The following is a 13,164-nucleotide window of genomic DNA, read 5'->3' as shown; positions in this document are numbered from 1 at the left end:
TAATTAGTGAAGCAAGAATAATTGCATTGGACTCTGGTGTACTCGCAACTACAATACAATTTTGTCCATCATATCGATGGTATCATGATATAGTGATTCTGAAATAGCCTACTCTATTCATTACCAGACCATTTGATCTACGATATGTGTAAGAGGCAAAAAAAACATTTGTATTTATTTGTAAGACAATGTGATGTCTGTTTCAAAAACAGACCACTGAGATAAACCTGTCTTGCAAAGTGCCTAAAACATAACATTTCCGGACTTAATAAAAGAAATACATAAATAATCTGGCACAGTGCCAAATCCATAAAAAACGTCTCTACTGCTTTTTGATATAAATTCGTGCTGTTTTGTCCATTCCGGATTAAAAGAGGTTTGACATTTCAGCATGTAAACGATATGATATGACGTAGCAGCACGTCGTGTAACCAATGATATAACAGATATTTATTTGACACTGCTTTCAGCCAATCATTTGTTTGAACAGAGATCTTACAGCATTAGACGCTATGCTGCTGCTTCCCAATAAAGATTCTAGAGCGGGGTTTTTTAGCAACTTTTCAGCGCAACTCCAAAAAGGAGGACAAATGAGTGTCCGGCTTGAGGCTGCGGCGGATGCCGGACAGGGGGCTTAAAATCCGGCCAAAATCCGGATGTATGGCCACCCTAGTCTCATAGTAGCTGCCGAGCGAACGCACAGAGAAGCATTATAATTAGGGGTGTAACGATTCATCTACTACATTGATGTATCGATTTATTTTCCTATGATCTAACTACATCGATCTGTGCTCGGCAAGATGGCCTTCCGGACGACATATATCGATCTAACATCGTTTTAAAAGGTAATCAATCGATTGTATCGATCATGGGAAATAACGCATTGGATTTAAGCACGTCAGACTTTATATGGATATTTTTTCTTAGCACTTTTAATGATAAAGCCGTTAAACGTTACTCGATTAAGTCTGCCTATCTGTGACATCATCGCAACGCACCAGCAGCAGCGCTAACAAAACAAAACATAGCATGGCGGATGACAGAGAAGCCAGCGTGCGAGAAATTATCAAGCCACCAGGAGAAAGAGCTAAGTTAGTAACGTTTTACCTGTACTTTCAACCCTTGCTAAATGTTACCTGTGAATTCCTGGCACCAGTGTGCCAGCAGAGCGAGTTTTTGTACTGCTGGCGACATAGTGAACGCACAGAGAAGTTTTCTGCGGTCAGATCATGTTGATATTTTTGAAAAATAAATCTGTAGAGTCATTGAAGAGTAGTTGGTTACATTTTATCTTTGTTAAATATTGTTTGTTTATTAAACTGAGAGTAGTAGCAGGTTCAGCCAGTTTATTCAACCTGAAGAAATGTTGGTTGCACTTTATTTTTGATATTAATATTGTATTTGTATTATTTTAATGTTGTAAAACAACAGCAAAAGTAGCAGGTAAACCTACTATTAATTAAACCTGAAGAGTAGTTAGTTGCACTTTATTTTTTATACTAATATTGTAATATTTTTATGTTGGAAAACAAAAGCAGAAGTAGCAGGTTAACCTACTCTTGAAATGTTGGTTGCACTTACTGTGCTTTTATTGAAAATGTATTGAAAATTGAAAATGAGAGCAGAAAAGGTTAACTTCCTTTTAATTCAACCTAAACTGTTGGTTGCACTTTATTCAAATAAAATTTGAATGCATTTGCCATTAATTGTTGTTTACTTGTTTGTTTATATCCATAATTAATTGATACCTGATTCCCTTACAAGAAACAACAGGAATCTAGGAAACTTCACCTGCATTGAGCAGTATCCAGATATTTATTTCAGTCACACAATTTTTGGCTAAAAAGTTACTGAATCGATTTCAAGTCACTGAATCGTTTCGGATCGTATCGTTCTAAATGAACCAATATCGTCCTTGAATCGTATCGACAACCTCAAATCGTGATACGAATCGAATCGTTGTTAAAACGAATCGTTACACCCCTAATTATAATATAACTTTCAACACACTCAAATAATGTATCTGATATGATAAAACAGCGCTGCTTTTTCCCACATACACATAAGCGGAAGAAGCGCCTGCGGCAGAATAAAAGCTCTGCGAAATCAATGTGTCATCAAGCTACGCCTTTGTTTTGAATAAGCGACCTCTAGCGGCGAAAAATTACATATTGTGGCTTTAAGTTTTAAAGGAATGATCCAGGTTTAATTTGTGCAGTATTTGTGGCGTAATGTTCATTAGACTTTTTGTCTATTTTGGGTACAGTAACAATGGGCACACACTAGGAAACAGTAAACGTAAACGTAAAATACTGTAATTCAATGTAGACCACAACACTGAAACATTCAATCAAATATGTCCATAGTTACAAGCATGTAAACGCAGTAAATGAGACATGACACGGGGAGAAAAATCCAAACAGGAACTAGTGAAAATGATTGAAATACCTCAACAGCTCAAATAACACCGTTTTGCATTCAAAAATAATATGAGCACTTTGAAGAAAAAAAAAAAATGCCTTACTGGACATATTGACATAAACAAGATTTACCTTGTATTGAGCCTGTTATGTTTCTTTAAAGGGGGTTGATGTGAAAAAAATGAAGTTTTGTGTAAAGCTGTACCATTCTCTGATATAATGTGAGCTGTGTTCATATCATACACACACAGGGCTTCAATGGAAGATGTGTCTTGAGACAAAAATAAACTAAATGGAGAGAGAGAGAGAGAGAGAGAGAGAGAGAGAGAGAGAGAGAGAGAAATATGATGCAAACGGTTAAGACTAAGAGTGAAAATCTGAAAAGGCCATAGACTGTCTTTACGAAGCATTGTGATAAATCTGTTCTGTTCGATGCTGCTCAGGCCATTTTCATGCTTGGACTGGTGTATTTTTTCCATTAAAAGAACTAAATAAACTGCTGAATCATGCTCTGAATCACACTCCCAAAATATCCTCCGGAGTCGTCGTATAGGCTTATTCCCGGGTGGGTTGTGTGGTTCGTGACGTGGGGTGGCAGCAGATCAGAACAGGGGTGTTATTGAGGAGCTCAGCCAAAAGAAATATTGTGAAGTGGCAGGGTGTGGTGCACAAAACCCTTAAAAAAACCTCCCTCAGGATTCTGGGTAATGGCCCACAGTGTGTACATGAGCGAGTGAGACAGAGATTAGGGATCCAATAATAGCTCAATGTTAAAGGAAGTCTCTTGAGTCAAGTAATGATGCACAGATAATAGCCAAAATCTATGACAAATAATTATCTTTTTAGTTATGACTGATAAACAATATTTTCAATCTGTTCAAAACAACGATCTGGCAACTACCCACAACATACACTAAAAAGGATGGGTTGTTTTAACCCAAATTTGGGTCAAATATGGACAAACCCAACCGTTGGGTTGAATTTTAAATTTCATAAAAAAAAAAAAAATTAAATCACAAAACTGACGGATTCTGAATTGTTTCATTGTTTTGAGTTTTATAAACTTGTTTCTTTAATTTAACCGAAACAGGGGCTTGGATTTCCATTTCCCAGCATGCTTTGCCATGACACTCGAAAGGGACAGTAAATGCTACAATATATAATGTTTTATATTATTTAGTAGTGTTTAATGCATAGATATGCTATTTCAGAAGAGTTTTTGTTATGCTGGGTGTTTTGGGGGATACATACTGCCTTCATGTGCTATCGAAAATGTGTACTTCCCACTTCTGAAGTTTACAGTGTAACAATGAAAATTATACTACAACTAAAAAACAAATTTTCACTCACAAATGTAATTTCACAACTAGGGCTGTCAAAAGATTAATCGCGATTAATCGCATCCAAAATAAAAGTTTGTGTTTACATAATATATGTGTGTGTACTCGGTTAATTATTATTTATATATAAATACACACACATTCATGTATATATTTAAGAAATATTTGCATGTATATACTGTATATACATTTATATAATCTATAATATATATAAAAATAAATGTTTTATATATAAAAATTATATTTTTTTCTTAAATATGTACATGCTTGTGTGTATATTTATATATAAATAATAATTAACTGAGTACACACACATATATTATGTAAACACAAACTTTTATTTTGGATGCGATTAATCGCGATTAATCTTTTGACAGCCCTATTCACAACTAATGACAAAGTAACGGCAAGTAACACATTAAACGTGAAATTTTGAAGTTTTCTGAAATTTTCTTGAAAAACATATTCCAATAATCTGTGTACTATTTACTAATTAGCTTTTGTTTGTATATTTCCCATTTCCCCCCCCATTTTCAATATTTCTTCAATATTTTCAACTTTTTTATATTTTTAATACATTTTATTTCAGATGCCAGTGTTGCTTAATTAAATCACTGAATGAATTATTAACACTTTTCATTACGAAAGACAGAAGAGGTTTAAACATTCCCTCTGATTTGGCAGAGACATTCTCTCATTTTTAATTCATGATAATACCCATTTCCATTTAAATATGCTGATTACTTTGAATAATTTAAGTTACAATTTAAGACCGAAATTAGTTCTAGTTCTGTGTTCCTGATTCATACATCACCTCTGTCCTCGTTTTAACTCTGTCTTCAGGTGATTACCGCTGCGTGTCGTCTGCGTCTCAGGTGTCCTCAACACCTCACACCTCTGTGCAGAGAAGAGACGGCGTGCCTGACGTCAAGCTGACGCCGTCCCTGCAGCCGGAGACACACACCAGCAATCAGACCGAGTCCTCGACTAACCACACGAGCAGCACTGAGCCCACGCCTCACACTGGCACGACAGCAGGTACACCATTTATTAATCTGGGTTTTTAATCAGAGATTAACAGTGCCGTCAAAACCCCAAACAGGCTTTAACCAAGTTCCTGCAGCAACAACAAGCGTTTGTGAGGGAGAACTAATCGCTGGATTTGGAACATATTCAGTCTCTGAAATAATCTGTACACTGTAAGAAAAAACAGAAAAGGTACTGGTCATTTTCTGGCAGGACATAATCCGTTAATCTTACAAACATTTGCTCTAACCCTAAAACAACACAATGTAATGTACTGTAAAATTCAAAATAAGCGTTAACATTTTTTTAAAAACTCAACACGGAAAACCTATTTTTATGGATATTTCTTCTTAAAGCGTACTCTGTCTCCTCCCCCATCATGAGTGGACACGCCCCCAACTGCCGATTGGCTCACTCACTCTCTCCTACCCCATATTGAGTAGACACACCACCACCACCTACTGCTGATTGGCTCACTCTCTTTCCCACATCATGAGTGGACACACCCCCTACTGCCGATTGGCTCACTCTCTTTCCCACATCATGAGTGGACACACCCCCTACTGCTGATTGGCTCATACTCTCTCTCCCATATCATGAGTGGACATGCCCCCTACTGCCGATTGGCTCACTCTCTTTCCCACATCATGAGTGGACACGCCCCCTACTGCCGATTGACTCACTCTCTTTCCCACATCATGAGTGGACACGCCCCCTACTGCCGATTGGCTCACTCTCCCACATCATGAGTGGACACGCCCCCTACTGCCGATTGGCTCACTCTCTTTCCCACATCATGAGTGGACACGCCCCTACTGCTGATTGGCTCACTCTCTCTCCCACATCATGAGTGGACACGCCCCCTACTGCTGATTGGCTCACTCTCTCTCCCACATCATGAGTGGACACGCCCCCTACTGCTGATTGGCTCACTCTCTCTCCCACATCATGAGTGGACACGCCCCCTACTGCCGATTGGCTCACTCTCTCTCCCACATCATGAGTGGACACGCCCCCTACTGCTGATTGGCTCACTCTCTTTCCACATCATGAGTGGATACACCCCCTACTGCTGATTGGCTCATACTCTCTCCCACATCATGAGTGGACACGCCCCCTATTGCCGATTGGCTCACTCTCTTTCTCACATCATGAGTGGATACACCCCTTACTGCTGATTGGCTCATACTCTCCCACATCATGAGTGGACACGCCCCCTACTGCTGATTGGCTCATACTCTCCCACATCATGAGTGGACACGCCCCCTACTGCCGATTGGCTCACTCTCTTTCCCACATCATGAGTGGACACGCCCCCTACTGCCGATTGGCTCACTCTCTTTCCCACATCATGAGTGGACACGCCCCCTACTGCCGATTGGCTCACTCTCTTTCCCACATCATGAGTGGACACGCCCCCTACTGCCGATTGGCTCATACTCTCCCACATCATGAGTGGACACGCCCCCTACTGCCGATTGGCTCACTCTCTTTCCCACATCATGAGTGGACACGCCCCCTACTGCCGATTGGCTCACTCTCTCTCCCACATCATGAGTGGACACGCCCCCTACTGCCGATTGGCTCATACTCTCCCACATCATGAGTGGACACGCCCCCTACTGCTGATTGGCTCATACTCTCCCACATCATGAGTGGACACGCCCCCTACTGCCGATTGGCTCACTCCGTTTCCCACATCATGAGTGGACACGCCCCCTACTGCCGATTGGCTCACTCTCTCTCCCACATCATGAGTGGACACGCCCACTACTGCTGATTGGCTCACTCTCTCTCCCACATCATGAGTGGACACGCCCCCTACTGCTGATTGGCTCACTCTCTCTCCCACATCATGAGTGGACACGCCCCCTACTGCTGATTGGCTCACTCTCTCTCCCACATCATGAGTGGACACGCCCCCTACTGCTGATTGGCTCACTCTCTCTCCCACATCATGAGTGGACACGCCCACTACTGCTGATTGGCTCACTCTCTCTCCCACATCATGAGTGGACACGCCCACTACTGCTGATTGGCTCACTCTCTCTCCCACATCATGAGTGGACACGCCCCCTACTGCCGATTGGCTCACTCTCTCTCCCACATCATGAGTGGACACGCCCCCTACTGCTGATTGGCTACACGTGTTGTGCTGCTCGGTCCAATCCACTTTCAACAGTGTTTCTCAGAAATCGCTTACTGCACCTTTATCTACCACCCCTGACCTCAGAAAACAGATAATCTTTAAAATAATCTGTGAACTGCAACTGCGATGTATAAAGGCATAAAGGAGGTGTGTGAGCAAAACCCCTTTCACACTGCGCGTTGACCCAGAACATTGCCATATAATTGCTAGAGTACCTTCTGTGTGAACGCATACCCATCCTGGGATTGATCCCGGTACGGGGCCCTAGTAACATTGCTGGGATCAGTCCTGGAACATGTCCTGTATGTCCCGGGACACATTATCAGTGTATTATCCGCAATCTGTGTGTGAAAGGGGCTAAAGAGAGACAGTGAGTAAATGCAGTGTGAGATCTGACGTGAGAGTGTGAGAGTTTGAATCCTCGTGACACACAGCACATACAGCTCAATGCTGTTCACACACACTCACACAGCACACATGCACAGACAAGCACTGTGAATTGATGAAATCTCACCAACACATCATTAAAAATGATCCTGCTGCAATACCGCAGTGTTGAAGCCTCAGCTGCGTTTAGAGGAAATGCTCTGAAATACTCAAAACAAATTTGGTGTAGAAACAGTTTTCTCTTAAAGGGATAGTTCACCCAAAAAGGAAAATTCTGTCATTAATTACTCACCCTCATGTCGTTCCAAACCCGAAAGACCCGAGATTTTTCTACTGAATACCGCCTACTTTTTTCCAATGCAAACAATGCGCAGTTTTACATAATAGTATGCAACGTTGTTGTCACATGATTTCATTACATGCATGATTAATTTAGCAGATGCCATTCATTTTTAAAAGCCTAATCAAATGCATCAAGAACAAGATTAAACATCATGTCTGATATTAGTTCCTCTGTCACGCTGATGGCCTAAATTAGCAATAGCATACCACTCTCAATATTCGTGAAATATCTTGATATGAGATTTGCCATGTTGGGCAGAATAATATGAGTAGTATGCTAGTATGATATTGTGAATTCAGCCAAGTGCATTGCATTGTGGGTAACAGCACCTAGTGCAGTGTAATACACATTTTGGCAGTGATAGGGCAGAACACAGAACGTTTGAATATTAAATATACCACCGTTTAAAGGTTTGGTGTCAGGATTTGTTATGATTTGATTTGATTTGTCAGGAATCTTATGCTCACCAAAATACTATGTATTTGTTTTATGTTTTACAACATTTTGTCATTGTTATTGTTTTATGACAAATACAGTTAAAAACAGTAATATTGTGAAATATTATTACAATTTAAATAAAAATAAAAAAATAATTTAAAATGAGTTTTCCGCATCATTACTCCAGTCTTCAGTGTCACATGATCCTTCAGAAAACATTCTAATATGATGATTTGCTGCTCAAGAAACATTTCCGATTATTATCGATGTTGATAATAACAGCTGTGCTGCTTCATATTTTTGTTTTGAGGAAACGTGATACATTTTAAATCTGTCATTTTTGATCAATTTAATGCGTCCTTGCTGACTAAAAGGATTAATTTATTTTAAACAAACTCATGACTCCACACTTTTGAATGCATGGTAGCATACATACTGCAGAAATAGTAATAGCACGCTAGAGAGTGATATTGTGAACACAGCCCCTCTCTCTCTCTCTCGTTCTCTAAAGAACTCGCACATATGTGGCAAACATTCACATTTAGATAATTGCAAAACAACCAATTACAGTGGTTCCTCATATCTGCTTTATGAACATGTGCAAAATACTCTATTGACATGTTCCTGTTATTCCACGGGGGGACAGAGATCATCGAAATGAAAGAATTAACAACTTACTCCACTTCTGAAACAACTTTCCTTCTTTCAGACATCACCAAGCCCTCTTATTTTTCATCCCTTCCCCCGTTTGACATAAAAGAGACCACTTTTCACAATCCAACCACTTCCTGGTGGATTAAAACAAGTCTAACCCTGCGATTTGACTCACAGAATATCATGTTTCAATCAGACAGAAGTCACAATGCAGGCCTTAAAATGGGTTGGAAATGCTTTCTGGAAAAGGCAACGAAAGAAACGCCATTGAACATGCAGCCTCCTGTTGAGTCATGTGCTCATGAATTTAAGCCCAAAGCTACATTTCATCTGTCATTATTCAGCACAGTTTGTATGTTTTTTAGTGATTTCACAACAATTATCTCAGCAGATCTGTCATATGCTGCCATGTTTGTGAAATTATGCAGAGGTCACCATGGTAATAATTACAGTTCTGCCCACCAGGGACATCATGCACTTGTTTTTTTAATTTATTAATTTTTTTGAGTGGGCACCAGCGGCGGTCCTGGCTTACTTTGTGCAATAAACGAGATAAGACATGACCAAAGGGGGAATAACACCTTTTAACAACTTAATTAGCTCTTCATGAAAGTATACAGTGTACAGTTCAGCTTTTATTCAGCAAGGATGCATTACATTGATCAAAAGTGACAGTAGAGACATTTATAATGCTACAAAAAAAGATGGTTCTTTTGAATCGTCTATTCATCAAAAACTATGAAGCAGTACGACTGTTTTCAACATATATAATAATCAGAAATATTTCTTGAGCAGCAAATCCTCATATTAGAATGATTTCAGAAGGATCATGTGACACTGAAGACTGGAGTAATGATGCTGAAAATACAGCTTTGATCACAGGAATAAATTACATTTTAAAGTATATTCAAATAGAAAACTGTTATTTTAAATAGTAATAATATTTCACAATATTAGTTTTTTCTGTATTTTTCATCGAATAAATGCAGTCCTTGTGAGACTTCTTTTTAAAAAATATAAAAATTATTATAATTGTGCAACTTTTATTGGAAGTTGCACTCATATTTGAGGGCGGACGACATTTGGTTTGTGTGTGTTTGCTCTCTTGACCCCATCATGCCTGTTTCACCATCAGGGACGGTGGCGAACTCAACCACCCCAGCGGAGAACGTCAGTTTCTCTGGGAATATCACAGACAGTCGAAATGTGTCTGATGTGTCACCTGTGGATAACCACACAGCAGTTTCCATGGCAAGACCTCCAACGCCTACTACACTCCTGCCATCAACGACCCATGAGCCCACTAACTACATCCACATCACCACCATCCACCCGACAACCACTGAAACCACCAGAGCTCCTGAAGTGACCAGCCCAGAATCAGCGAGCACACATCCCGGACAGAAGTCCTCTCCGACAGCGCCCTCACCCACAGCCGCCGCCCTCCCCGCGGCCAGCACGCAGACGTCAGCGAGCAGCAGTCCCGTCCAGGCCAAAGCCCACGCGGACACACCCTCTGCGCTGAACGTCGGAGACGATGGTACGTGAAAACAGTGGCTAATATTCCTGCTTTGTGTTAAAGGGGTCATATAGCTGTCAACCCTCCCGTTTTTTCCGGGTTTCTCACGTATTTTAGCTCTTTTCCCGCTGTCTTCCCGTTTTAGTATTTTCCCGTAAAATATCCCGTATTTTTACCTTCTGATTGTGTGAACTCAAAACACGCAACTATCTGGTTTAGTGCCAGAAGACGCGAATGAGAAGTCGCGCGCACTGTGAGAAAATGTGTCTGTGCACTCATCCGAGAGCGCGCACACGTCTCTCAGCGCGCAAATATTGAGTTCTCTTTCAAGTCTTGCTCTTGAACGGACAAACTCACGCAAAAAGTATGTCAACATGTCCATATTGATGAGTATTCTAGCAGACATAGTCTGTATATGCCTAAAGTAAACTTTATACAGTCGAGAAAAGACGACGCATATCCGTGCATTAGGTCTTAAAGGGGCAGTAGCCTTTACTGCTGTCTGTTTAATGTCAAACAAAAGACAAGGACATCACTCACTGCTCTTGATTGAATAGCTTTTGTAAGTTTAATAGGATTAATCTTTTATTTAAACAGTCAAATATGCAATGTTATTTTACATTTGATCAATTTCTGTACCTGAAAACTAATGTTAGACGTACCTGAAAAACCTGAAAAGCATAGTTTATTTTATTAGTATATTTGCTCGATAGTATTTATTTGTGCTGCTGCTTGTATACAAATTATTTGTTCTTATTATTTTCTTTTTTTTATTGGACAGTAGTCCTTTTTTCCCTGAACATAGCAAATACTGAACCGTACCGAAACCGTGAACCTAAAACCGTGATACAAACCGAACCGTGAGCAATCTGTACCGTTACCCCTAGCGTAACGTATGATAAAATGACAGAAAAAAGGTTGGGAAACACTGGCTTAGGCTACTATCGAAGAAGAAGAAGAAGAAGAAGAAGACAGTTGCAGCCGCGGGCGGGAGGAAGAGGGAAAAAGTAGCGGGAAGTAAACTTCAAGGAGATTAGAGTAGATGAGTGTGATGTGCAATGAGGGATCAGGATGCTGACGGCCAAAATCAAAATATTTTGTGTAGTTATAAACTCTTTAGACACTTTTTTTTAAGTTTGTGGGTAAGAATCGTGTAGAAAAAAATCCCTTATTTTGTGGATGGATTCCGGGAAATCTCCCTTATTTTCAATGTTCAATGTTGACAGCTATGGTACATGCACTTTTACAAGTTGATTATACGGAAATGTGTGTTGGCAGTGCCTGTACACAACCATCCTATAATGATAAAAATACATCCAGTGTTTTTTTTTAATCTCCTTATATATTTTCCCCTGTCTCAAATCGAGCCGTCTGACCGTGTGACGTTACACGGTGTACGCCCCTCCTACGATTGTTGATTGACAGCAGCGTTTCAACACAGACCCGCCCTGAGCGAGCGGTCATCAAGGCGTCTAAGCGATTGTGGTGTTGTGTTGTTGGGTGTAATAACGAACACAGCAGTCATTTTGATGTTCCTAAATCCGAACTGCTGAAGACCCAGTGGCTGCTGAGTTTTGTTTTAGAAGGGAAATATTCCCCCCGATCAACGTCAATGTTTGCGAGAATCATTTCTCAGCAGACTGCTTTATAAACGAGCGTCAGTATAAAGCAGGTTTTGCTGATAAGCTGCTCTTGAAAAAAGGATTGTGTTCCTGCTGCACCTCAGGAAGATGTGAGTGTAACGTTTTATTAACCTTTATATTAATCTTTGCAAATCGCTTGCACGCTTCACGATGAATGAGGCTAAAGTTTACAGGGTAAGTTACATTACGGCATGCTTTCTGTGTATGACGTTCTCAATATAATTCATAATCCCACGTTTATAAGGAACAACGCGTTATGTTTGTTATTACAAACTGTGTAAGTTACTCGGGTGATAAAGTTAACGTGGTAACACTACACTAAGCTTACTTTTGTACATGGTTTATAACGGTGTCTGTTACTAATTAAGAAGTAATGTAAAAAAAAAAATCTTATAACAACATCAATCTGTCAATGAACTAACACATCAGTAAACACATAGCGACTGCTACTCTGCCAGTACAAAGATAGATCAAAGTGACATGACGTTAACCAACCATTCAGAAACGTTCGTCATCTGTTCCTGGTCCGACTCCGGTTCAAAATGATAAGGTTGCTCAGATGTGTCCTCAGAGACTCCCGTTGCCATTATTTCTCGAAAATATACCCTCAAATGTTGTCAAGGCAACACTCCACGTGTGTTGTGGTGTTGTGTCGGGTCGAACCGAACGCCCCACAGAGCAGAGGGGGCGGGGTGAGCAAAGCTCATTATCATTTAAAGTCACATACACTGAAATGACTTGCTGAAAACTAAGCTGGTTTTGACCAGGTAAAATGAGTGTTTTCTTACAATACTAATGAGAATTTTTAATTAAAGTATATTACAAACTTTTCATTTAGACACGAAAGAATCATATTAACTTGTACAAAAATGTCATTCTATAGGCCTGTTCACACCGGGACGATTTTCGCGCGCGTTTATCGCCGACGTTTAACGCCTCGTGACTAAACAATGGGCGCCAATGTGAGTGTGCACACCGACGCGTAAAACGCCAGGCGTAAAAGCGTCATTTAAAAAAAAAACGCCTCGGGTTCGTTTTTTTATTTTGACGCGGCGCGTAAAAAACTGGCCGACCAATGAGATCCGCGCTTTTGTTCACGTGCCTGGAGCTGCTGAAGTGACAGTAAAACACGACTTGGTGGCGCTCAAGCACAAAAACGGTCTTGCCGAGCACACACTGATACGACGAAGAAGTAGTAAGTAGACAAAGAAGAAGATGAACAGCTAATGCTGCTTGCCAGTTAGT

At 40.4% G+C, this 13,164-nt stretch overlaps 1 protein-coding gene across 1 annotated transcript in view; it reads left to right on the top strand.

Moving 5' to 3' along the window:
- The window catches only part of LOC307134913 (uncharacterized protein), a 28,679-nt gene that overhangs the window by 7,031 nt on the left and 8,484 nt on the right, over positions 1-13,164 (top strand). Inside the window, exons 2-3 of the mRNA XM_079831001.1 lie at positions 4,604-4,798; positions 9,893-10,297. Of these exons, the coding sequence (XP_079687127.1) occupies positions 4,604-4,798; positions 9,893-10,297 (600 nt within the window). The remainder of the gene's footprint in view (positions 1-4,603; positions 4,799-9,892; positions 10,298-13,164) is intronic.

The sequence above is a fragment of the Gobio gobio genome (assembly GCF_949357685.1).
Source record: "Gobio gobio genome assembly, chromosome: 12".
NCBI classification, from domain to species: Eukaryota; Metazoa; Chordata; class Actinopteri; order Cypriniformes; family Gobionidae; genus Gobio; species Gobio gobio.
The sequence above is the reverse complement of the archived record's forward strand: the minus strand, read 5'-3'. Positions and strand labels throughout refer to the sequence as shown.